Source organism: Rhea pennata, chromosome 1, assembly GCF_028389875.1.
Source record: "Rhea pennata isolate bPtePen1 chromosome 1, bPtePen1.pri, whole genome shotgun sequence".
NCBI classification, from domain to species: Eukaryota; Metazoa; Chordata; class Aves; order Rheiformes; family Rheidae; genus Rhea; species Rhea pennata.
Window position 1 is genome coordinate 42,887,145 of NC_084663.1, and position 26,352 is coordinate 42,913,496.

The 26,352-nt window shown below is 38.9% G+C and overlaps 1 protein-coding gene across 2 annotated transcripts in view; it reads left to right on the plus strand.

The window, feature by feature from the left end:
* NAV3 (neuron navigator 3) overlaps positions 1-26,352 on the plus strand; it is a 411,497-nt gene that overhangs the window by 282,826 nt on the left and 102,319 nt on the right. For both annotated transcript variants that reach the window (XM_062584755.1, XM_062584764.1), the window contains exons 8-11: positions 5,622-5,737; positions 19,439-19,547; positions 19,968-20,351; positions 23,424-23,543. In XM_062584755.1, the coding sequence (XP_062440739.1) occupies positions 5,622-5,737; positions 19,439-19,547; positions 19,968-20,351; positions 23,424-23,543 (729 nt within the window). The remainder of the gene's footprint in view (positions 1-5,621; positions 5,738-19,438; positions 19,548-19,967; positions 20,352-23,423; positions 23,544-26,352) is intronic.

Below are 26,352 nucleotides of genomic sequence, written 5' to 3' on the forward strand. Positions count from 1 at the left end.
AAAATGTTGTCACCATGAGAGTGGTCAAACAGTAGTGCAGGTTGCCCAAAGAGGTTGTGGAATATGTCCTTGGAAATATTCAAGACTTGAGCCAACAAGCCCAAAGCAACCTGATCTAACTAGATCGGCTTTGAGCAAGGACTGGCCTCTAGACAGCCTCTAGAACTTCTTTCCAATCTAAATTATGTGATGTTTCTGTGGTGACTAAAGTATTCACTCAGTAGAAGCAGATAAAGGAAATACCAGTATAATAACCGTATTACCAAGTACTAAAGTATATTTCTTGTTGCCTTTCCCATAGGGTGTTGAAACACGTTTATTACTAGGCCACAGTTTCATGGGTGTGTGGGAACCACACAACTGTGACAGAGGGGAAGCAGGACATTGCATGGTTCTACCTCTGGAGACAGAGTGAGATTCAATTCCAGCTGCCTGCTTACGATGTCTGTATGCTAGCTTAAGGAAAAAAAAAAAAAACTACTCTTCAAGGATCATAAAAAAGTGTCATCCACAGTGACTGCTGAAGCCGTATTTCTGTCCAATGTTAATAACTAGAAGCTAATTCTAATTGATTGTGGAGTTAATGTTAAGTTTCCAGTAGAAGATATTCTGTCAGTTAGTTGTGTTTGTTAACAATAGATTGTTCTGCTAAACATATTGCAGCTCTTTCTTTAAAAATGTGATGATTCAGTTATGCTGCAGGGCCTCCTTGGTTTCCGCTATTTACATTACTGTTGTGAAGTTAAAACAACAGTCACTACCAAAATTTTGTGATAGTAGCTAGCAATAAACATTGCCACCCACCAGTTCTGCTTGCAGCAAAAACAATGCTTAGAAAAATCCTCACATTTTCTTATACTTAATTTACAAGCAATTGTGAAAGCAGAGTTTCTGAGGTAGAGTTTTGGGCTTGAGAGGTAAGAAGTGGGACAGTAAGAGAAGAGATCATTTTGAAAGCATACTTGATAAATGCTGAGTTAAAACAGTAACCTGATAATTCGGTTGTTTGCTGTTTATTATCTGAAGTTATTCTTTTAATTTTTCATACAGTCCAGTATGGTCTTTTCCCTTTGATTAAATAATCAATAAAATGTAGGATACAAGACCAAAAAGGATATTCTCAGTCTTGTTCAGTCTTCTGCTGTTTCTAGCAACTGTATAATCCCTTTCATAAACCAACCAAACTATATTTTATTCAAGTTATTCCCCAGTACTCCAATAGGAGGATTCTTCCGTAGTCTCACTCACCTCACTGTTAGAAACCATTTACAACCCACACATTGAGGTTGCATCCATTTATTATTTTGCCATTTATTATTTTACTGTTTTATATGTGGTCCTGTAGCTTAAAAATCTGTTTTCCCTCTTTTCAATTCCTCTGTCTAAATACATGAAGGAATAATCATATCCCTTTCCTTCTCTTTTGCAAGGCTAAACCAAATCATCTCCTTTGTTTCCTTTGTTAAGAGTTTTGTCTTCCCCATGGTCACCCTAGTAGCCCTTTCCTGCAGCTGTTCCCAATTTAGTTCACGTCTTGAACACGGGCGATCAAACTGCTGACGTTCCAGATGTGGTCCTGCCAGTCTCTTACAGTGACAGCGATGCACACTCAAGACAGCTGCACCTCGGGGAGCTGTTGGGAAAGAAGCAGCATATTCATCTGATAGGTTTTGGAATGCCGAGTAATAACCAGCACATCTTTGATGTTATCTGTGTTTATCAAAGGTTCACTGTTTCTCTAGAGACAGGAAATTGCTGACTGTGTTAAAGACATTTTTAAGTAGTCTTTCACATTCTAGTCTTAATTACTCTTGGACAGGCTTATTTTAATCAAATTGAATGAGCTTGTGCAGGTGTGACTGAGAGCAGGATTTGTGCCATTAAGCGTGTTTTGTGCTCTTACAAATAGGTACTATATAACTCAATGAGTTGGGGATAAATATACTCTCTGATTGCCATGATTAAAATAGAAAGCAGTTTGTCCTGTTTTTGTGACAATTGCTTAAATTAACCTGCACTGCAGATGCACAGTGCTGTTGGAAATGTCAACAAGGGAGCTTTGACTACGCTGAAATTCTCTTCACTTTCCTTCGTGTCAAGAGAGAGATGCAAGGATTTTAATTGTGCTTAGAGGCAGTAGGTTATGAAGGGGACAGAGGGCCATTCATTAAGGCCAATATGTAAGGTTCATGAGAAAATCCCTTGATTTTTTGTGTCATTGCTTGAAGCTTAATCTGTGCCATAGTCCTGGAGAGATCACTTGACTCATTCATAGGATTGATACAGCCTATGGAAAAAAGTAAAAGCAGGAGTATAGGGGAAGACAAATCTCACAATATCACTTTCCTCTTTTTCTTGAACTAGAATGGTTTAGCTAAGCAGCAACGCATCTGCATGCTTGATCCAGTGGATCACGTCCTGTGACAGGCTTAGCACAAAGCAGCCCTGCGTTTTAGGCACCAATCTATACCAGGTCCTCCTTGCTCCCCGGAGCTGGGCACCTCTATAGTTTTGCTTGGAGATCTTTCACCCCTAAACCATTCCCAGCCCATCTAGGCTAAGATGAACTTAAGAAAAGAAGAGCAGGCAAAGCCTTAGCCCCCAGGCACTTAAGGACAGGGCTGCTGTGGAGGCACTGGCTTCGATCATGGATGTTTTCCCCAAATTAAACATAAAAACTCTGTATGAAATCAGGACAGCAGTTTCTTTCTTATTTGTTTTGATAGCAAATCAAATTTATTTTACGTTGTCTTTACACTTTTAAGATTGAAGTAAGATAAAAGAGACATTTCACATTCTAGTATCTGTTATTTCAGGCTGCCTGTAAATTTAAGAAATTAGTATCACATTTACATTTGGTTTGTGTTTCCAAGGTTTTCTTTCTACTAATGAAATCAAACATTTTAAAATTACTAGCATTATATGATCATTATTAGTTAGTATTTATTCTTTAAAGTTGAGATTCCAATGCCATATTACACCCTGGAAACTGGATTTTGTGCTGCGATTAACCTCCCATCAAGTTTACAAGTTTGAATGGAAATCTTTACAAGTACCTCTTCTCACAGTGTTTTATCAGCTTCCATTCCTGGCTTTAGTTTCACCAGGTTTTTGAAAAAGGAGCAAAACAAAGAACTGAAGAAAAGAAGAGTTGTAATTGATATTTGTCATATCTCTAAAAGGTTCTGCTTGATCTTGGGCAAGCAAAGATGTGAACAAATGAAACCTTGGTTGCTCTAAGTGAACAGATCATGGTTGCTCTAAGTAAATCAGGTCATGGTTACTCTAAGTAAACAGATTGGCCCATCAGTTGTAATTTTACTTTGCTATTGCAAAAGCACTCCTCACTCCTTTTTACTCTTGTTCTTGTGGGTCCTTTTAAAAGGACTTACATTCTCACACAGTCAGCGGAGAATTGGGTATTTGCCCCTCTTTATCAATTGTATAGACAATAGTCAATGGCAGCTGGCAATTCAGATCATCCAAGTACTATGTTTACCTTTCCCATTTGCTGTATAGTGAGTCAGTGCAGATGGTGGATGTTGGCAGCCAGCTGGGATCCAGATCACTTAATCCTTTTTTGATGCCAGGTGTCCATATAAACGGGAATGGATCTTTTTTTTCGGAAGATAGCTTACTTAAAAGGCTCTTGATCATTCAAGGAAGAGGTTGCATCCACCCTTCTAGCTGAATAGTTTCACAGTCAGGAATACAGTAGAGTCTTAAGAAGAGCAGGCAAAAAGGATCCTTTTCCATTTCTACCCAGGAGTGGTCTGATGTAAACTCCGTATATGTTTCCATAAATGTCTCATGGAGAGGCTCCAGCCCTGGTGGCGCAGTGGCCTGGGTTCCATTAGGAGAGTAGAGACCACTTCATTTACCTATTGGCTAATAATTAGTGCCTGCTTGTGAGATGTGGTTTTGGGCTGGCAGAGTTTATCCTGGGCTGATCCAGCACTAAGTTTCAGCACTACACCCAGAGAGAAGTACTGATTGGTATTCTTGGGCTCTTGAAGTTACTTTCATTGAAAGTAAGTATGTCCCTCATACATTTTGGTGATTTGAAACAATATGGGAATGTGGATTTGGAATTTCCACATGTGCATTCATTGAGGAGAACTTGACAGAGCCCTTGTTGCTTGGGACACTGTCCTGAAACCCCAAGTGTAAAATTATGTTGAAGGTACTAGGACATAGTTTTCAGTCCAGTAGTGTGTAGCAGAGGGTAATAGTAGGCCAGGATCCCAATTTTTATCTTTAACAGAGAAGCTGACTGTTTTCAGCATTTCAAGAGTGCAGAAAATGCATCTGACCAGACAGCACTTATGTTCTATTTCTGTTAAATACAGACATAGTTAAACAATTCTAATCAACAGATTCCACCACAACAGTATTTGGTCCTTGGTATATACTTACATCTGTTCCTCCAGTTACTTTCGTGGCTTACTGAACAAATCTATTCTATGAGTAACTTTTCAGTAAACATAACAATGGGAAAGTTATTTCATAAAATAAGTTTACATGAAATTCATTTGAGAGTGAAGACGCTTTTTATCTGGTATTCTTATAAAATACACATTCAGCATAATGCTTGCATTTAGTTGGTCATTGGAAATGTTATGGTGAATTTTAAGAGTTGAGCTATAAATGTAATATTTTAAAATTAGACATAAAATATTTCACTAGTCTTTATAAGAATTCAAAAGAATGTCTGAATGTGTTATTCATGTCAATAAAGCTCGAAGAATTTACATTCTAAGTGAAGACTTTTCTATTTTATTTTGAAAGGTGGTTAGTGTTTCTAGTTTTTTACCCTAATCTTTAGATAATCTTTTTGTGTAAATAAATGTGGTACAAGATGCTATTTAATGTCATCACGGTTCAACAGTTCCCATGTAAGATGCTACAGCTGTGCTTTAAGAAGAGACAAAAATTGTGTTACCTATTTATATTGTAAACATTGTGTTTAAGTATTTCTTACTATTTAACATTATAAAATAGCAAATAACTGTAGTCCATAAAGTACGTACGTTATAATTTATCAATGATATCCATACAAATATGCCATCACATAAAATATGGGCTATTTGTTAGCAAGTTAATGGGAACACTTTTATTATCCTATTTTCCCACAGTTACACACATGCTTTGTATGGAGGCATTATCAAAAGAAGCTGCACATAGATTTAAGTATGTGGGTGAGATTTTCATTGCAGCCTTGCATAAGCTTCTTCACACATGGCCTTTTTCACTTAATATTTTGGCTATCAATTACTAGTTTTCATTTCCCTTATGTATGTACGGGAATGTGACTTAACCAATTTAAGTGGATTCTGCCTATATCTTGTTGACACACCTCTTACAGAGAAACAGAAAAATGGCTCCAAATTTCCCAGCTTAAACTCTGAGTTGTTCCTGAAGAGAGAGAGTTCCTTGCAAATGTGTGTAGCTGGAGTCGAACTAACACAGCAGGAACGTGACCTTCATGATGTTTTTACTATATGGCTTTTTCTGAGATGAGAACAGAGATAGGATTCTACTTGGAGCCTCAGTTAACACTAATTTACATTAATACATGTATGACAGATAATAATAATCAATCTTCATTTGCTTGATTTCAGAACTCTCTCAGAAAATGACAGTACCTCTTTACCACCTGCTGACTCCTGCACCAGTCCTACTAAAATGGATTTGTCGTTCAGTAAAACTGCCAAACAGTGCCTAGAGGAGATATCTGGTAAGTAACAATAAGACAGGAAAAGCTTCAGTTTTGGAGTTGTGTGCTTCTTTGTTTACATCTCCCTCTTACCAGGAGCTTTGCCGTAAGTTGAAATCGTATTTCTGACCTCTGTTTGTGAGTGGTACTAAATATGCAGAAAATTTGGGTCATGCACAGTTAGCGCATCAAACACACAGTTCTTTTATCTAAACTGGCTTCTTCTGTTCAAATGTGCTCTTCATCATTTTGCAAAAACTAGGCTTTCAAGTTGTTGTTATTTTCAGAGTTGTACTGCATGCTCCAAGAGGAACCATGCAAAATCTATTTCTTAATGTTTGACATTGTGTGGCGTTTAAGATCATCAAATTAAATAAATTAAATAGATACAAAGATAATCAAATAACATCAGGAGTGAGACATAAGAGACGAAGGGTATGTTTTGCTTTTGTAAATGAATCTAATGAAAATGGGAAAATGAACAAGTCTGTACCTGACTTTAAAGCTAGAGCTAAGCTGCTGAAGGTTCTGTCATGGAATTCCCTGTAAACTTGGGGTAAAATTCCTATTAGGTTACAAATGTGAGAGGATTTTTAAAATCATATTGGAATAGTTTCTTTGAAGTCAGCAACCCAGGATCTGGCCGTAACTTCATCTGTGGATGCAAAGCAAAGTGTGTCAAAGCTGACTTTCTCATCAGGATTAAATTGCACTGCAAGGTTGTGTGGGAGTACTTTCAAAGGGACTCTGCCAGAGCTGCTCTTTTTCTTTCTTTCTTTTTTTTTTTTTTTTAAGTCAGCCTCTTTATTCTTAATACCGCTTCGACAAGAATAAACGGTGAAATACAGTTCCAGTGGATTCAGCTGTAGTTTTGCCATTTTACTACAAATTCTTAACATTCAAACAGTGTATAACAAGTTATCTGGTTCTTCTTACACAGGATGTAACTCACTTTAAAGCACTCATTTGACGCATCAGTCTAAAATTATATCTCCACCAGAAGGAAGATCAGATGCCAGGCTTTGTGGAACTGCTTTGGCATTTCAGCTGATTCATACTGAAATTGAGGTTTTGTTCTGGTTTGTGTTAGTCTCTTCAAAAATTATCTGAGCCTAACAACGCTTATTTGCACAGGCAGCTTTGTTATAAATACCTCACATAAAACTTGTTGAAGTGTTCCCTGGAGATGCCTGTTAAAATTATTTTACGATAATATTTTTAAAGGGAAAAATCATTTTGAATTAATCCAGAAATCAGGCTTATTGATATGGTTTGTATAAAGAGTATAAACTGAAACATGCAGTTCAAAAGATACTTCAAGGAATTACCACAGAGATGATGAAAAAAAATACATCAGTTCAGTACTTGCTGAAATGATCAAACAGGATATCATGTATCCTGGCCTTTTACTGTTCTGAACAGAAATGGAGCAGCATCAAAAAGAAGAAAAGGGCACTAGGCATCAGAGATGTTTCTAATCTGATTATTGAGTCTCTGGCATTAGCAATTGACTGACATAATAGGCAGCAAAGCAGAATCACTGGGAAAATTTGGTCAGTGTCTCATTGTATACAGATGTGTGTCACTCATAATTGGCTGTTAGCATAAAGAATGAAAGGATCAAATACTGCATTTGCTGAATAGATAGATTATTGTCTGAATTGATGAACTATCATTTAGGCATTGGTTATTTTATCATTGGTGAATATTATGGGAAGAAATGATATGATGGCCCTTCAAGAGAGTGTTCCATGATGTGTTAGCTGTGAGAAAGGATAATTAAATTCTGTTTTTCAGGATGATCTTTATTCTGATATGATAAAGGGATTATACTAGTAAATAAAAAAATGTTTATATGCAGGGAAAGTAAAAAGGAAATATGCAAGGGTTTGTTTCCTTGATCATCCTTGGTCATTTATGCTCAAGGTATTAAGATAGGAGATGAATTAGGAGTTTCTTTCACATTGTTACTATCTTTTCCTGAAATTTTCCACTTCTGCTATAGACAGGCATCACCTTTACATTATCTCATGCTTCTTATGTGACCCAAACACACTAGCACAAAATATTGTGAGTCAAAAAGGATCAATAAAGATCCTGCAAAGTACTGATCTTTTGTTGAAACCAAAGGGGGTTAATTGTGTGCTGTCCCACCTCTATTATGTTTCTACTTCATTTGTCTTTATTATAATTTTTACTTGATCCACATTGAGGTGATCATTGCATAAACTGTTTTACAACTTTCTGATTATTTACTTCTGTTTGTTTGGCTGAAGATGACTGTCCCCATAATTAACCAGACAGTTCAGATCAGAGCTCCTAATCAGCTGCATGGCCAAATCAACTGATCAGTCTTAAACTAATCAATCTTAAATCTTTAACTAGGCATGCCTGGCCCAAAACCTTCGACAATATAAGCAAAACTGGGATGAGGAAAAAATAAACTATTTTTTTAAAGTTTTAGGAATATATTTCTAGGCATCGTTCTCCCTGAGTGCTTCAGGATACCAAAACCAAGGTAATTTTCTTGTTCCAGTGGTGGACAGTCACGACTCTGTTTTCTGTGTGCCCAGGAAGGCAGTTTGCTTCTCCTTGCTGCTGTCTTATCACCAGTGATGTGGAATTAGAGATGGAAAGTGAGAAGCTTTGGAAGTAGTTTCCAGGTCTCCTCTGTCTCTGTCCTTCCTCCCAGTTTCTAAGGGAGCTGGTTGCCTTTGACACCTCTCTTCTCTTCCACCTCAGAGCATGGAGGCAAAGCGCTGCTAGCTTTTGACTTTTTATTTCCCTGCCAACTACTGGGCAAGCGATCGCTTGGTTGTGACTGGTATAGCTGTGAGAGAAGGTTGTTGCTGGAAGGTGAGGGAGGTGGCGAGCCTCGTGTAGGCACGGACCCGGAGCAGCTGCCCGGATAAGCTGCACAGCCTCATTCTGCTTTGCTTGGCAGTGTTCAGCTGCCCTGCTAGGTCTGCTCCCCTGTGTAATCTCCCACACTGCTTATGCCTAAAGCCAGTTTTGCCTCTTAGTAGAGCTACTGTAAATCTGGGTTTCTTCACAATTCCTCCTTCTCTGCTAGCGATTTGTTCCAGATGTGATTTGAAGTGCCTCAGACTTTTTTCCCTACAATTTTTCTGAACGTGCGGCAGCTCAGCCAGAGCCGTCTCAGATGTTTCCACTGTGCGTGTGCATCAGTGATGATAAGTAACGCAGCACATGCGCAGAAGGTGTTGCGCTTCCTGCATGCCTTGGATCCCCCTGCATGGGCTGCACTAGTGTCACCTGCCCCTAGGCTCAATCTACTGTGCTTGTGTCACGTTTATTGGCAGGGGTCATCTGTGGGGTAGCTGTGGGGCAGCTGTGGGGCCTTCTGCATGCATTAGACTCGTTACACATGTGGCATACAGATGCATATACTTTTGACCAGGAAATCCCAGACAAATTTGGGAGTCCTAAGACCTGCTCTGCAATCATGTGTGAAAACGCCTTCTTGAGCGTACTTTCTATGTCAGTTGCCTCAGTGAGACTGCTTATAGTATATATTTCTCTGCAAAATTAAAATAAAAATATAGACAAGATTTAAAAATGAGAATGAGAACAGGCTAATAAAGTAATATCTAAAAATCAGTTTGGCTCTTGAGTGGTATGACTAACAACAAATTGGCTGACCCCAGGGAGTCCAAACTTTCTTACCCAGTTTTTCCTATTTGTAGTAGCTGTGATGTTTACCAGTCTGCTGCAAATTTAGTTGAGAAGGATGTCAGTAAATTAATTATTTAACAGACCTTTGAGAACAGTACAAGTCTGTAGCTGCAAAGTATTATTTTATGAAATCAGTGATAATGTTTGGCTCTAGCAAGTGCTTACGTGTTCAAAGAGCTTAATGCAAAGTATTTGGTTAAACAATTATTTGTGAATTTACAAATATTGACTAATTATAAAGAAATCTGAGGCAAGAAGCAAAAATGAAATAGAAATTTTAAGAGTTACATGCAAATATCAATGGCAGGGATAATATAGTAACGTTCAGTTTTCAAGCTTTTATGCTTACTCTGCTTCTTTATTCTTTCTGAAAGAAGTAGCTAATTAATGGATGTGGAAATAGTCTGCAACATTTTTTGGGTGAGCTTAGCTGAAGAGACTCATAATCATATGCATTTACAGATCTATTACATAATTCATTTATAGTGTTCCCATCTGTCCACTGAGATGTCAAAGAAAGTTTTATCTGACAGAAAAATTTTCTCTAGATTGCTAGTTCTTAAAATCATTTTTATAATTCCTTTTATGAATAATACAGTAAAAATAAGTTACATTGACTATGATGGCTTAGGGAAATTCCTTGTGCTGTTCTTTATGCAAACGGATTCCTGTCTGATGGGTGGGGAATACATTGAATTGCAAGGTAGCTGAGGAATAATGCTGTGTCATGACATTCAGTGTCCTGTGATCTCCTCTAAAGTCTATTTAATTTAGACAAATTTGTTTGTTTGCTGCTATTCTTTATAAATTTACAATGGAAGGATGAGCTTTACAAAAGTATTTTTCAATAAATAATCCTCAGAATTTTCTACATTGCCAATTTATGTTTTGTCAAATGACAACCTAGAGCAGTGTAGTAAAGCAGAAGAATAAATCTGTGCTGAGCCCTTGGACCAGGATGTGTATATGTATCTGTTGTATTTGAGGATGATCATGGTAACCTATGTACCAAATGAGACAGTGGGATTAATGGGAAAAAAGTTCATTTTTGAAGTTCTTTCTTGTAATTAAAAGCTGTAGTGTAACCTTTACGTTGAGAGGTGAAAGAAGGTTGCTTGAGTAGCCATAGTTCCTCTGTGTCCTAGTATTTGATTTTCAGGTTTTTAATGTATGTGCAAAAGAAAATAGAACAGAAGATACAAAATGCTGGGGCAGCTGGCTTGTGGCTCTTTACCCTCATGTGCCCTCCCAGTTGATACTGTTCCACTCCCAAGACTGTGGCCTGTGACCGGTGTCCTGCTGCAGCTGAGCTGATGCGGTGACTGCAGCGAGTATCTGCGGCACGGCGGGAAGCAGAGTCGCTGCGACCCACCTGGCTGCGCAGGACCCCCCTGGAGCCCTAGCAGAGACCCTGGCAGCCTGCAGTGGTCTGACACCCATTGCCACCATGGAGCACGTGCTTTCGCTTGGCTCGTTGGTTGAAAATGTTTGATCATCCATCATGCGTTTTTCAGCTGCCACCTAGAAAGAAGACTAAATGTGTCTGACCAGGTCTGGCAGCCTCTGACCTACCCGGGCGCAGGCTCAAGCAGCTGCAGGCTGCGTTGCCACTGTGCAGGGCAGTGTGAGCCCGAGGGAGTTTGGACTCCCTGGGGTCAGCCGTGGCACCAGTGGTGATGGCTGTGAGCGACCAGGCGTGCACGCGGGGAGCTCGGGGCAGAGGCAGAGCGGGTCCGTGCCTGCAGCTGACCGTGGAGACAAGCCACTGACTGTAGCTGTTTGGTGAGTGAGGAAGTTACCATTCATTTACGTGGAGTGCTGGGGAGAGGTTCAGCCTTGCTGTTCGTGCTGGGGACAGCATAACAGCCCTGTCTCCTCGATCCCACTGTCCAGCAGTGCTGCACAGCATGGAGTCATCGTCCGTCCTGCTCATTTGAAACCTGATGGCTGAGAACAGTAAAACAATTCGAATATAAGGTGAATTTTTTAGAAAAGCAAGTGTGAAAAAAAGAGGTTACCGTTCATTTTGCAAATTCCCCGTTTGATATACAGCCCAGTGAAGCCCTTCTAATAACTTCAGCAGCTTCCTCTTGACATCCTGAACAGGCTGTTTCAACCACATGGCTTCCTGAGGTGCGGCTGGGGCGCACGCAGGCAGCATGTACCAGCAGAGGAACATATGGAGCGGGCTGGAGTCCTGCTTCCTGAGCCTGGGCTGGTGGAGCATCCTCTCCAGCGCGCCAGGCTCTGCTGCAGGCAAGGCACACACAAACACATTAATAAAAACCTTTGTGGGACCCATATGTCGCTGTGACTGACAGACCCTGGGAGAAAATACAGCACTGTAACCATCTTGGTGTCACCTTTCGTTTCGATGCTGATTAGGTGACAGACACATAGTGCTTGGGACTGCTGTGTGCTCAGGCTAATAGAGCATTTGTCTTGTCTCCCATTGCTTTGACTTTGTGCGCTAGGTGAGGAGGGGGTGCGGGGTGCACGGCTTTCTTGTGGTGGACCCCCTCTTTCTAGGAATGTATCAATGATTTAATACGGAAAAGCGTTGTTGCTTGAAGCCACTAGCTTTTCTTTTCTCTTTTTTTTTTTTTTTTTGATCTGGATTAATTCTGTGTTTATGAAAGATACTTGGGGAAAAAATGCATCATTCCTTTAAAACCTCCAAGAAGTTTCTCCCAGTGGGTTTTTTTCCTATGTGTTTTAAAAAGCTCTAAACTAAGCCAGTGAAAAGCAAGAGGTACAGTGATGCTTCTGTTAACAGCACTTTGTTCATGCAGAAAAGTCTGCAAATATTCTGTAATTCTTAGGGTGGCATTTTTAAAGGCTGCTTGCCTGTCAGGCTTTCTCAGGTAGGGATTTATGACAACTCTGTTTTGATGGTGACAAAAGCAGTATATTGTTTTATAGCAGCTTTTGTATTCGTAGTTTTCTGCATACTTTTTAATGAAATTAATTGCCCCTAGATAAAAAGTTTGTATCCAGAAATTGAATGAAATTCTGCTAGTTCTTTGTTCAGCTGACTTCATTCCTAGTACTAGCACCTTTTTGCCAGTGGGAAAAAATACAAATTTGCACATAAGTCTTTCTCTATTTATATTTTATTTAAAAACAACATTTAGTACTGCTGAGCTTAGTTTAGACATGATTCTGAGTTGTTTTGGAAAAAAAAATAGTATTCCACTTAATAGAAGATTGTGAAACAATGATTTTATCACAGCTTTTTAATTCCACAGTAGCTTCTGAATCTCACAGAGATGCACACAAGGTGTGTTTTAAAGAGAAAGAAATGAATGAAATGCCTCCTTTTATAAATCACTTTGCTGGGGAGATACTGTCGTGTTTCAATTTTTTAGCTTCTAATCTTAAATTCTATTATTTATAGCAGAAATTGCAAGACTTAAAGGACCATTTGCAAATCTGCTTTTAGCTGCCAGCACAGGGAGCAGCAGTGATATGGAAGAAATAGTTTGTCATCCTTACCTTTCAGGGAGAAAAATAGCATTTGACTGAGAGCTAGGTCTGTTACTGTAGCATCCCATTCAGGTGAAGCTGTGTCTTGAAACCTGTGGCTCTGTAAACTGGGCAGAGGCTTCTGTGTCTCCGGTTTAATTCACCAGGATGTTTGCTGCCATGGCAGCCAGCAGCATTCGCTGCAGTAGCAGAGAAGAGCCATATATCTGGGAATGCAGGTTGAATACTAAAACGTAAGGAGGCTTGTGCAGAGCTTTGCTTCAGTGGTTAATTTTGGCTCTTTATTGAGCTCTGACGTGGAGGCAGTACTTGCAGTTCTGTGTCAGCCCATCTAAAGTGAAGAGCCGAGCACCGGGATCAGTCATGATCTGGTGAGAGGAGGGAAAAAAAGCCCAAGACAGCACTTGCGCGTACTTTGGATTTCAGAACGCAGCAGCTGTAGACAGAGATGCAGGCCCATCGCTCTGATGAGACTGGTGATTGGATGAAGAGGGGAAAACACAGTTGGCTTTTGGGATTACTTCTGTGCTGGAGCAGAGTGTTTGATCAACTCTCTTCTGCTTGAGAGAAATGCAAATAAAAATGACTGTAAGTACTGCAGATTAATGTGATGAGAGAGAAGTGGCTTAGCAGAGGCAGCAGCGTGATTTTAAAGAAAATGAATGTGCCTGTCGAGTCATTTACAGTTTGTACACTGCGTGTTTGAGCTGTGCTTTTCATTACAAGTGCAAATACCGGCTACCTGGGATGTGCAGCGTGCTGTGCTGGAAGGATCACCTCTTAAATCTTTCTGAAGAATTGAACTACTGTCCGTCTCAAAAATATGAAATCTAACTGAGGTGAAGCCACGGCAAGAAAGATGCAGCGATCTGCTGAACTCTCCGTGTTTAAAGGCAAGGAGGTTCGAAGAGGGTGTGTTCGTCTCCAGAAGCAGAAGTCTCTAACCAATCTCACACTCATCAGTGAAGGGGAAAAGAGACGATACTCGTACAGGGAGAACTGGTTTGGAAACGCCTCCAGGTCCAGCCAGAGTTACTGTCAGCGGGAGGCAGAAGCTGGGAGTAGAAGCTCACTTTCCAAGTCCCTCTCACAGTCCGTGCACTCCCTCTGCCACACCAACCTCTCCGCACCCCAAACATTTCAGGTGCTACCACCTCCTGGGAGCAGGGCACCCAGGAGATCGGCCGGCCGGCACGCAGATGAAGGCTTTGAGATTGATAATGAGGAAGGGGGGAAATCAGCCGATGGAAATGCTTCTTGCACGTCCCATTTCCCCAGCAGGAACTGGACAGAAGAGGAGGAGGAAGGCTGCTTGCGTGAGGGGACTGCACACCTGGATGAAGATGTCATAATAACAATGCTGGGTGACCTAGAACAGGTCCTTTATACTGATATTTTAGGTAAGTTAACTTTGGCTTGACATGTGAAAGAGCAGGAGGAGACCTAAGTGTTAGGACATATCTGCATGGAGCAGATTTTTGTTCTTGACAGTGATGTCATGAGACAGAACTGGGTTTATATGCAATAGTATGCAAAAATAGGGTTTAGCCTTTCCCTCCTTGTTTGCTTACTCTTAGCTCCAAAAGACTATAGGAAATGAAGACAAATGTCTAAATCACTTTTGATAGTTGCATGGGCAGCAGCAGCGTGTGAATAATCAAGCACGGTTTTGTTAACTGTTTAAAAAAATAAGGCCAAATATTGAAGTGCTATTAGTTTACTCATAAATAATTTAATTTTAATGACATTTGTTGTTATGGATCTAAAATTGGAATCTTATATCCAAGGTTTAGATAGAAAATGTCTTGGCCTACTTACAAACTACCCATCCATTATTGCTCCCCCCCCCCTACACCCTTGCTGGTAATTTCATCGCTAAACGTGGAATTTTGAGTGCCAGGGTTTCACAGTTCAGTAACATCAGTGCATGCTAGGGAGCATTTGAAATCCACAGCCATAGATGCCTCAAAAGACTTCTGTGTTCCTGGTTTTGCTTTTCATCTCTCATTCCTTTAAAAGATTGCTCAAAGTGTTCATTTCTGAAGCTTTGTGCTTCCACTGGTCAAATGGTTGAGGTGTCTGTTTGCTTTTCCAAGATTGTACAGCATGTGTCTAGCCTGGAGGTATTTTGCTGGTCAGTGTGTTAGGCCCTGACTGTGTTTAGGATTCAGGATATAATCTTTGCTGTATTTGTAAAGCGAAAAGTTACCATTTCAAAATGATGAAGAAAAAAACCCTTCTTTTTATAAATATATTCTATACCAGTATTCTAGATGAGGCAGACATTGCTTTCTGTAGAAATCAGAGGCTTAGCAGCAAAGGAATCTGAGTGCAACACCTGCCCTTGCTGCTATTCAGCTGTGTGTTACTGGGAAAACCCCTGTTCTCTTGTGAGCCTCAGTTTCCCCATCCAGTGAGTAATATTGGTACTGGCCTTTGTGAATGGAGTTAATATCTAAGAATGAACAATTCTGAGGAGAACTGGTTATTATTTGTAAATCCTGTTATGAAATGCAGGCTACTAATGGAATTACTCTTTTCTTATTATCTGCTTTGGGCTATAATTATATGCACGCCAAGTACTGAAATGATCATGAACTTTATTATTAAGTGTGCAATTACGAGTAAGCTTCAGAATTGTGAATGTAAAAGTTTAATTTAGGTGATTTCAGTAGAATGTTTATTTTGATTTTGCTATGCTATTTGATTTCTCAAAGAATGTGTTCTCTAGGTATTCATTGGGAGAACCTATTCACTGCATATAGGCAAGAATTGGGAACAATATTTTGAAATACTTACATTTTATATAAATGATGAAGTTACAAGTGATTTGAGCATATTATATTTCATGGGGCCAGTAAAGTATTTGCATTAGACTTTAATGTAAAATGAACAGAATTTTGTAAGAAAGTTTTAAGGAACTTTGATTTTAGTCTTGTGTATCCTAGTCTTTCAATGTGTAGAACAGAGTTACATTTTTTAAAGTAAAAAGAAAAAACCCAAGAACTGCTTGAGATAACAAGCCATTTCTGATATGTTGGGTTGCGCAAACGCGGATAGACTGTATGATGGCAGCAGACCGTGGTAGTAAGCAGTACAGGGTCTGGGGGAGTGGGATCCTTTTGAACCCATATGGTGGGACCAGCAGGCTGCTCTTCCAACAGGCAGTGAAGTTTATTTTCAGAATTAAGAATATATTCACCATCTCTATGGTCCTCCTTATATAAGGAGGCTTGGCAGAGATGGGTAGAGGCCATGGTGCTGAAAAAGTAGGTAAATGTCAGGTGTAAATTAGGTTTGTGCAGAAAATTTCTGCACTCAGTGCAGAGTATTAGTCAAGTCTTACGTTCTTTTTTTTTTCTGCTTTGTGACTTCCTCATCAATGGTATAGCATAAGCCTGTCAATAGAGCCAAGGGTAAGGGGAGAAAGAAAAAAGAACAACTATTTTTAAAACACTTTATAATTATAGTAATGAGGATTTTGTAAGTACTGTGCAGTATTTTAAGACTATAAAACTCCAGATTTATTTACTTTTATATAAAAAGGGTAGAGAGGTACTCCTCATGTAAGCAAGAGATCAAAGGAGATTATACCTCAAACATTTCACCTTTCAAGGATAGAATAATGCCACTTTGAATAGTGTAATTTGTTTGAAGGTGAAATCTGTTTCTCTGTGATAATGTATTTTGGCAGTTTGCCAAGTATGTGTACTTTTATTTTTTTATTGCAATTATATACCTTAAGGCTTTGTTGTACTACTTATTGTACAATATATATTAAAAAGACAGTTGCTGTCATTTTTGCTGTAACAACTTGCAGTGTTAACGTAAAGCAAAGGACAACTGCCAAGGATAAATAAAGAAGGAAAGGACAAAGTCACTGTAAATATGAATTATCTTCAGCTCCTCAAATAACTATACAGGGATTGTGTTGCACTGCCTTATTTCTGCCCAGATAGAAATGGTGCTCTGTAGGCAACTGCTTGGCGACAGGCTTTGCCAGCCTGCTCGCAAGCTGCCTACACACTAAAAACAGCAGTGGCAGGCTAACAGGGCTTAATGGTCTCCAGTATAGCGTTGATGTGAGGCCTTCTGTCTCCCAGGAGTTCCCAGGATGGCATAGAAACCTCTATAAATGGTACATGGGATCCATGGATACATGGATCAGCAAGGCTCTTGAGCACATGCCTACCTTGATAATGTGATAATTTCAGTTTCAGAGTGAACATTTGCATCCTTCGAGGTGTTACATGTAGAAATGCACACAGATAGCTGTTTTATGGAACAAGATTTTGTGAAAGGATTGGTCTCAAGGTGCAGTTTGTCAAGATGCTGAGTCCATATCCCCACTTCTTCTTTCCATTCTTTCCCTGTGTTGCTGGCTGTTCCAGGGTGCCAACCCAGCAGTTCATGAGTTGTTGGACCATGAAATCACTGGAGAACTTGGGTACAGTAGCAATTCAGTTTGTAAATGAGCTCAAAGACTCCATCCATATTCAAAACTCAGAATTAAGAAGATTATTTAAGTGAACTATTATTCAAACATAGTTTGCTTCTGCAGATTCTCCCTTATATTTGAAATAAATCGACAGATTTATTGTCAGTTGTCGCAGTACAAGTTAAACCAGTTAAAGGATAAATTTGCATTGTATTTACAATAGGATACAATTGCAGCTTTACCTGCTGTGTCCATCTATGGCCATACACATGGTTGTGGTCCTGCTGCAAGCCGGCCTCAGTGTATTTCACCCCTGCCTTCAAACAGAAGTTGTGGTGAGATTCTTTTGCCTTTTCAGAAATGTTTCCTGTAGGACCTTCTACCTTCCCAGAATTCCTTACTAAATATTAACTTTCTATTGCTTCCCTCCCCATGCTGAGTATTTCTCAACTTACTATCTTATGCGACTTTCATTAAAAGCTCTACATTAAGATCTCCTGTCTCTCTCCTTTGGATGGTACACCATGCGTTTCCTCAGAAACATCACACTTGTTGAATTTTTATCCTGTCACATAAAGACCTGGGAAGAGAATGAGAAATATAGCAGTCTGACAATGTGTATATGCAAGTGTATTTTACATTTTACAAGTGTGAAGTACCTTAGCATTGCCTAGTATTTTGTCTCTACTTAGATTTCATTTTGCATGATGTTGAATTTAAATTTGCAAAGCTGTCTCCTGTTACATTAATCCAAAGATGAATCAGTTTCTTGATGTCACAGGAATTCCAGAATGAAATCAGAAGCTTGTTCTCTCTGTTGGATGAGAATGCTGAAATTTAGAATTAAATATTAGAGATATTTTCCATGGTTGTACAATTTCATTATAGAGGATAACAATTCTAGAATGAGGAGTAAAATTAAGTTAAGATAATGAGGTATGACATGAAATTCATCATTGATAGAATCAAAAGGAAATTATTTGCATTTCGTGTATAATGCCAGCATTGTACACATAATTAGAATAATGATGTTTCTTGCCAACTTTCTTTCAAGCAACAGATATGGGGCACACACAGAAGCAGAATACTAACCTGGAACAAACTAGTGATTTTGTCACAGATTTTGTTTCAATATTCTTTAATTCTACAAAAGAAAACAAACAAAATGATGTTAATTGAATGAAACTGATATGCAAAAAAATTACTGAATTAAATTCTTTGATACATGAATATGATAGAAAACATGCATTTCTGTATTTTCATTTATGACTTCAAAATCCTTGTTTTGTAGATTGCTTTGAGTTTTACTGCATTTTCCTTCTGTAGCACAGAATATATACGTTTAATTTTTTTCTTCTTTTTGTCTTCTTTTTTTTCAGTTGTGTGAATTAATTGTGATTCAGAATGTTCTGTGTAAAGTTCTGTGGGCTTCACTTTTCAGAAAACCAGACTAGTTTGTCCCAATGCATCCCTGAAGGCTGTTAAAATCCATAATTGTATAAATGATGCATGTACTTAGAGTGTTGTTATTTCTGTCTCAAGTAAACATATGAAAAATAATCCCTTACTTCAGGAAAGAGTTCCATTTCAGAAAAGATGCTTTATTAAGTTCCTGACTTAAAGAGTACTTTGAAATAGCCTACATGTTAAGTGCATACTGAAGAGTTGTTATAACAGTCATTCCAATTCTTTCCAGACACAGATTTGCTGTATTTTTTTTTCCTACCAAGTCATGTAATATGTCAAGGAGGAAAAAGAGGCTATGTAATGTATCAAGTGGTCTGGGATTGCATCCTGCCTTGATTACAGAGGATAAAAATCCAAACACTGTAAATCTGAATTTCATTAATACATTTGGGCTCTATCAGGGATACTTCACTAGGACTCTTTTCAGTGGAGTTTTTACATACCACATTTTATTTACAAGCATATGTATGTTTTATTACTGAAAGGATGAGATTTTATTTTTTAAAAGGTTAAAGGGACAGTCTAGAATATAACATATGTAAGTACTCTCAGCTGTGTGTGCACATAAGTGCTTTATTCAACCTTCTATACTTGTGTACACTAAAATACATGCTCATGTTGTTCTTTTCTTCCAGGGGAAGACCCTGAGACAAGAAGAATGCGAACTGTAAAGAATATAGCAGACCTGAGACAGAATTTGGAAGAGACTATGTCCAGCCTTAGAGGGACCCAGATAAGCCACAGGTACATGGCTATTGCATTGACTACTAGAACTTCAGACTCTAGAAGGGTATTTATTACCTCATATATGAATTAGAGACTTGCAAGGGAAAATTAACTGAGACATTCTCCATATCATTTGTTGGACTGCCTCAACAACTTAAATATGACTTTAATATACTCTTCCGTCAAAGTCTGTCTTATAAAATCATTCACAGAGATGGTTATTATTTTATATTTCTACTTAAATGCTTATAACATTGACCTCAGGTTATTTTATAAGAGGTTACTATATACACAAATGCACATGCGTGCATGCACACAGATACACATACATGCAGAAAATTCTTTCTAAACTCCATCTGTTCTTTCAGCCTTCACTTTTCCTTATTTCTCAGAAGCAGAGAAAGCATAATTCACTGACTTCTCCATTTTGTTCGGCAGTACATTGGAGACAACTTTTGATAGCACTGTGACAACTGAGGTGAACGGGAGAAGTATACCAAGCTTGACAAGCCGGTCAACCCCAGTGACTTGGAGGCTGGGGCAGGCCAGTCCTCGGCTGCAGGCAGGGGATGCCCCATCCTTGGGTGCCGGTTATCCTCGCAGCAGCGCGAGTCGCTTCATACACACAGACCCTTCCAGATTCATGTACACCACCCCTATTCGCAGAGCAGCTGTTTCTCGCCTTGGAAATATCTCACAGATCGACATGAGTGAGAAAGGGAGTAATGATTTGGATATGTCAACTGAAGTTGATGTTGGTGGCTACATGAGTGATGGGGACATTCTTGGGAAAAGTCTCAGAACTGATGACATCAATAGTGGGTAAGTAGCATTTTTTCCTTTTAAACTAATGAGTCATTAGCAATTTTAACAGTGTTTTCCATAACAAATTCTGGCACACATGAACAAGTTTCATTATGTGTGCTACATACTATCAAGAACCAAAAATAAGCCCCTAGGATGGCAGTGAAGTTCTTACCTGCCTTTGAATTCTCTTCCTCTCTGTTAACATCAACATGACTTTGCTATTAACTGCAATAAGAGCAAAAGTACTTCTTATTATTTCTTATTGGAATTTCTTAGTTATCTGGTAAACCATCATTTTGCACTGTTTGCCCTGGGATGGGTCATCTTTCAGTATTTTAATCTTTTATTTGAGATGATAAATATGATATTAGATGCAGCGAGTGAAAAGCTGTTGCTGACAGGCCTGACTTCATCTGTTTCCACTTCAGCTGTTGTGTAGTCTAGTCTGTGTGATAGACCGTCACCATAATTTTTCAACTGTGCGTATCATCTGAGCTGTAGGAGTATCTTTTGGGATACGAATAGATTGGTCAGTCCACTGGCTTACCCAGGAAAAACAATTCAAATTACTGTTTAAGAATTCTTATATCAGCCATATGAACATAAATCACTTGATTTCTGTGTATATGAGAACTTTTAAAGTATCGTTTAAGAAAAAAGGCCATGTTGCTGGTTTATCTGTCTTTGACTTACCCATCAATGCTGCCTAAAATGTTATTTTAGTGGAAATGTTGTTGGCATCTCAAGGCTGCTTGGTGGCTGAGCTAACATTGGTTTGAATAAAGTCCCCTAGCCACATCAGTACTGTGCGCTGTATACAGTTGGCATTCTTGCTGTCTATCTAATCTGTAAGGCTGGTGTATAGCTATGATTACAGAGCAGTAGCTAATAAAATAGGATATGGTGCACTCCTAGGAGTAAATGTAAATCTGTGATCAGAACTCTGTCTAGAGTAGTATCTTACCTCAAGTAACATCCAATGGTGGAGATCTAGAGTGTAACAAGAAGGAAAACATATTCCTGTATTTCCTGATATACTTTCTAAGTGATCAGTGAATGACGCAGATCCGTTCTTGTTCATGCTTGTCCAAGCTTGTCCATGGCATAGCAGTAGTGGCTGTGAAATGAGATGCCATATTCATGTGTGCTAGACCAGACAGTGAAATGAAGAGAATAAGTATTAAGAGCTCACAGACACTCAACTGCAGTGTTCACATAGAGAAAAATCTTGAAAATGTAATACTTTCATGTCTTAAGAACTTTTTCCATAAAGAAAATATAAATTATGCCTTTGATGGATGTATAGGCTTATTTAAAAGAAAAAGAGGAACCCTTTGCAGTGCTCGATGAGTTGTATTAATTAGCTTATCGCATTAGAGAATGAATATAGTCATCTTGTTGTGTGATTTTTCTTTGCATCTGTAATAAGAATGACTCAACAGACAGTAAGTTGCAATGTGCTCAGTTCACATTTTTAGGTATGCTAAATGTTAAAAACAAGTTAATATGCTCTGAAAATTCAGGATTCATTGAGGCATGCAGAGTCTTATCTCCTTTATTCCTCTCCCTTTTTCAGTTTAATTACTTTAAACACTTGGGGATAGGAATGCAGGAGTAATTAGAAATTAGTGTGAGAAAGGCCTGTTGCACTTAAGTCTCTCCACTCAGGCCTTATTTATACAGGAAGAAATCCATATAGACTGGATTGTATTCAAACTGCAGCTCAATTTAATATACAATTCCAGAGCCTTGGACTCTACTACATAATTCACCCTTTGCTGCCTAATTGGTCAGAAAGTCTAAGCTTTGACTTTAACAAAAGGGCAAATCTAGTATGTAAGATGGAGTACTCTTTTACCTTTGAAAACAAATATGAAGCACTCTTCTGTAGACTCCAGAAAACGGGGTTTTGGAAATGCCTTTCCGAACCATGGCCCAAGGCTCACCGGTGGCTGCAATGCCGTAGAGCTCAGCTGAAAACAACCAAGCGACCCTGGGGTGTTTTGCTGCCTCCGTGCAGCCTTGCAGCCCTCGGCCCTCGCCGCTGCCCGGGCGGTCGTTTTAACCGTCCTCCCAGCACTGGGGCAGCACCCCTTTCCACCAGCCTGTGGATTTACCTGGGGTATGCCTAGATTTTGTTTCCCTATGCATATGTCTGAGCTAATATTATATATAACTAGTGCAGTGCTGTAGAAGTGCGTGGGCCTTTACAAAGAAATGTTTGCAAATTGCATAGCAGGTTACTATATTGAGGTTATCATAAAAACAGCAAGAGGGAGATGTAGAAAGGAAGAGCATGAGGAGGAGGATGGTTTAACATAAGGCATTTTGAGAAATAACGGACAGGTCTTCCTGTGAGACAGTTTTGTGGTATGGCTTCGTTATAAGCACTAAAGTTTAAATCTCTTGCGGAGATGAATTGTAGGTAGGCGTTTCAGAAATTATTGCTGCTTCTTCAAATTCAGAAACTTTTAGTGGCTCTCTAGTGAGTAAGTAGTGCTATGCTTTCTCTTCTGTTTATTAGTCATGTGTCAGAATGTGAAGTGGTTGGAATCAAGGAAAAGGAGCACAGATATAAACAGATTATTTAATTGCTATTATAAGGGCTTCAGTGAATGTCTGTCCTCATATTTGAGTGACTGCATGCGAGAAGGGACAATAAAACTGGGTTTTCAATTTCTGTTATCTGTTCTCCCACTTGGACAGATGACACTGTTTTGGGGGGGTTTTTTGGTTGTTTTTTTCCTGGAGTTAAGTTTCTTGCATTTGGTGCTGTTCTTTGACAAGACTGCAGTACTTACAGTGAACATATGAAGATACTTGACGGCCTCATTCTAAATAGGTTTTGCAAAGCAAGTTTCCCTATAAGCCATCAAAAAAGAAAAAGGCAAAAGATCCTAGAAAATAAGCACATTGCTGATCTCACTGCACTGGGCACACAAACTGAGAACATTTAGAACAAGTTTCCCACCTAATAGGGCAGCCTTTATTTTAAACATTTGAATCCTACAGTCCATTAACTTTAGAATGAAACATAATTGCCAGATGGCTGCATTTCCCACTGATTGACCACACATTTATTTTCAGGTACATGACAGATGGAGGACTCAACCTATATACAAGAAGTCTGAACCGAATACCAGACCTAGCTTCTTCTCGAGACGTCATTCAGAGAGGGGTTCATGACGTGACTGTGGATGCAGACAGGTAACTGCTTTGCTTAGGGTGAAGCTGTCTGAGATTTTTCAGATATTTTTAGTTCTTCATACCTACTAATATATCACACTTTTGTTCATAAGGAAAGGCAAAAGAAAACAAGTTTCTGAGACTGCTGTGTTTCTGGCCACAGGGCAAAGCATGTCAAATACCTCAAAGAGTGTGAAAAAACTAATGCCTTATAAGAGAAGGGAACTTAAAGGAGGAATTTAGCCTTGAAAATGTAAGAAAAAATATTAAGGAGCCCAGACTTTATCTGCAATCTGAAATAGGGCAGGATTGCCTTGTCAACAGGTGGATGTGGGGTAAGGAAGATACACAAGGTCCAAACGTAGCAGAGTTTGCATGTGCCTGTGCAGCTGGTCGGAACATTTAGAGTGGACAATGACACTCTGTTCTTCTCCTCCCATTTTGACCTCTGGAGGTGTTAGAAGAAAGTAATACTTGTGAGCAGTGGGAAGTGAAAAGGGGGGGGTTATATCCAATTCTTTATGCAGTGTGAAGAAGGAGAAAATATTATCCTGCCGTTATATACTTACGTATAGGTATCGGCATGAAAATGTGCTCCCACTAATAGGTTTCCAGACTAGGCAAGGGTTTTCTCTTTATTTTCCTTGAGCTGAAAGTAGATTCAGATTTTGTGGCTTGTGTCCATCTCTGAGAAATATAAATGCATAACCCAACTTTTGCAGAACTTAGAGCTGTCAGTTCTGAGGTTTTGGTCACACCATCATATAGATAAAGAGCAACTGTGAAGTTTGACAGTCTTCAGATTTAGGGGTTTGATTTCAGTCCCATCTTTTTAAAATCAGTTTTCCCTTAAGGAATAGAATATGTTTAATCAACAAGGGACGACAGGTTCACAGAGTGCCTTTGATTTTACAAATCCAGCAAATTAGTTGGAGAAGTTCTAGGATATTAACCTATCCATGATACTAGTTTTACTTTTCATAGACTTCTGATGACAGTATATCCATGAAACAAATTAGATGCGAACTGCATTAATCAAATAGTGCATACAGTGCACCAGGATAAAGGAGACAAATTTTTCATCTATACATCCAGTTACTTAAACAAACGGGTTTCTTTAGCTAATACATTAGCATTTGTTGACCTTGCATAAAAAGTCTATTTTAGAAGGCAATTCAAATGAAAGCTGGTTGATTCTTTGAAACACAAGCACTGACGTGATGCAAAGACCAGAGAAAGTGTACAGTGGGCGTTCGAGAAAATAATTTGGATAGAACTCAAGCAGCAACAGAAGGAGAAAATGAGAAATGAGATGTGGGCAGGAGGACTTCTGTAAAGCTCTGTATGTGAGAACAAGAACCTTAAGCTTAAAGTGGGAGAGAGGATGGAAGATTTGGAGGATGGCAGTCATATAATTAAGGTCAGAGAATGTTGCTAACACCCACGTTTTTGTGCTTCTCTATGTCTTTCGTTCACCTGGGATTCAAAGTTATTATAAGTCTTCCCACAATGCAATATTCGCACCCAGATTTCAAACCACCCACATTTTCCTTGGAAAAAGGAGATCTAAATTTAAAGATTCTTAAATTTTACTCATATTTTTCAGACTTTAGATATCGCTTGAAAAATCTGTGTTTTTTGTTTTGTGTTCAAAAGTTATTTAGTAATGTATGTGTTAATTTGTTCTGTATAACATGCAGGTACGTACATGTTTTGCATGTTAGTACCGGAAAACTGTCATGAGTTCTCTATTAATAAGATAGTCCAGCACTTCCTAGTACACAAATCTATTTTGGTTTCTTTATATAGCTTTGTCAGACTGGCTAGAAAATGTAACGCTAAAAACTACGCTGCTGTTTCTGAGTCTTTCATCTCCAAGTCTAGCGTCTGTTAGTCTTTGGAGCAGGGACTTCAGATTTGTCAGGAGATTTATTTTGAGTCAAAGATCTAGTCTGGAGAGAAAAATTGACCAACTTTACGCAAGATACAAGGCTTTTAAAAAATTGGGATTCATGCATATTCAGGAAAGATTTATTTGATCTCAACAGCTAAAATCTCCATATATTCCATCTTCACTGTACATACTCAAACTGCTCTTGGCGTTAGCAAAGTGTATGAGCAAACCCCCAAATTTTTGAGCTTAAGGTTACAGATTTGAAGTAGTATTTACCCTGTAGTGACTGTTTCCCTTTACACCAAGAATGAAAGCAGGACTCCTGGCTCTCCTGGACCCCCAAAAAGAGGTGTTGTGGAAAATACTGTATGCTGTCATGTAATTAAAAACTTTATCATAATGCACAGGTATGAGGGATTTAAATTACGGATGTTTTGGGAATTCTAGCATTTTATGACTTTTCAGTGCTTCTTTTTACAACCTTAATCATGCTCTTTTGACACATCTTTTTATTTGTGCATGTTATAAGTATATGCTATGGCTTGAAGCAGCAAGAAAGTATTTACAAAGTGTGAAGAAATAGCTTATTTTTATGAGTTATGATGATAACAAAACTCATGTTTACCAAAATGAGTCATAAAAAACTCACTAAAAAAAGTTACTTATTCTGCCCTTCAACAATGTATGTTACATTTATGATATGAAATCAAGTGACAAAAACAATAAGATGCTGAGATTTTTTCTTTGCTTGGCAGGATAGGTTTTGGTCCTTCACAACAGACCAGGTACCTGCAATTTTGCCTTATCCCATATAACATTTTTAGATACTGCTTTGTGCTTTGAGGAGAAAATACAGTTTCTGTCAAGGCTTCAAGGCATGCTTTGCCACCTATATGCTGCACTTCCATGTAAGAGGACTCTTCGCCTTTCTATCAG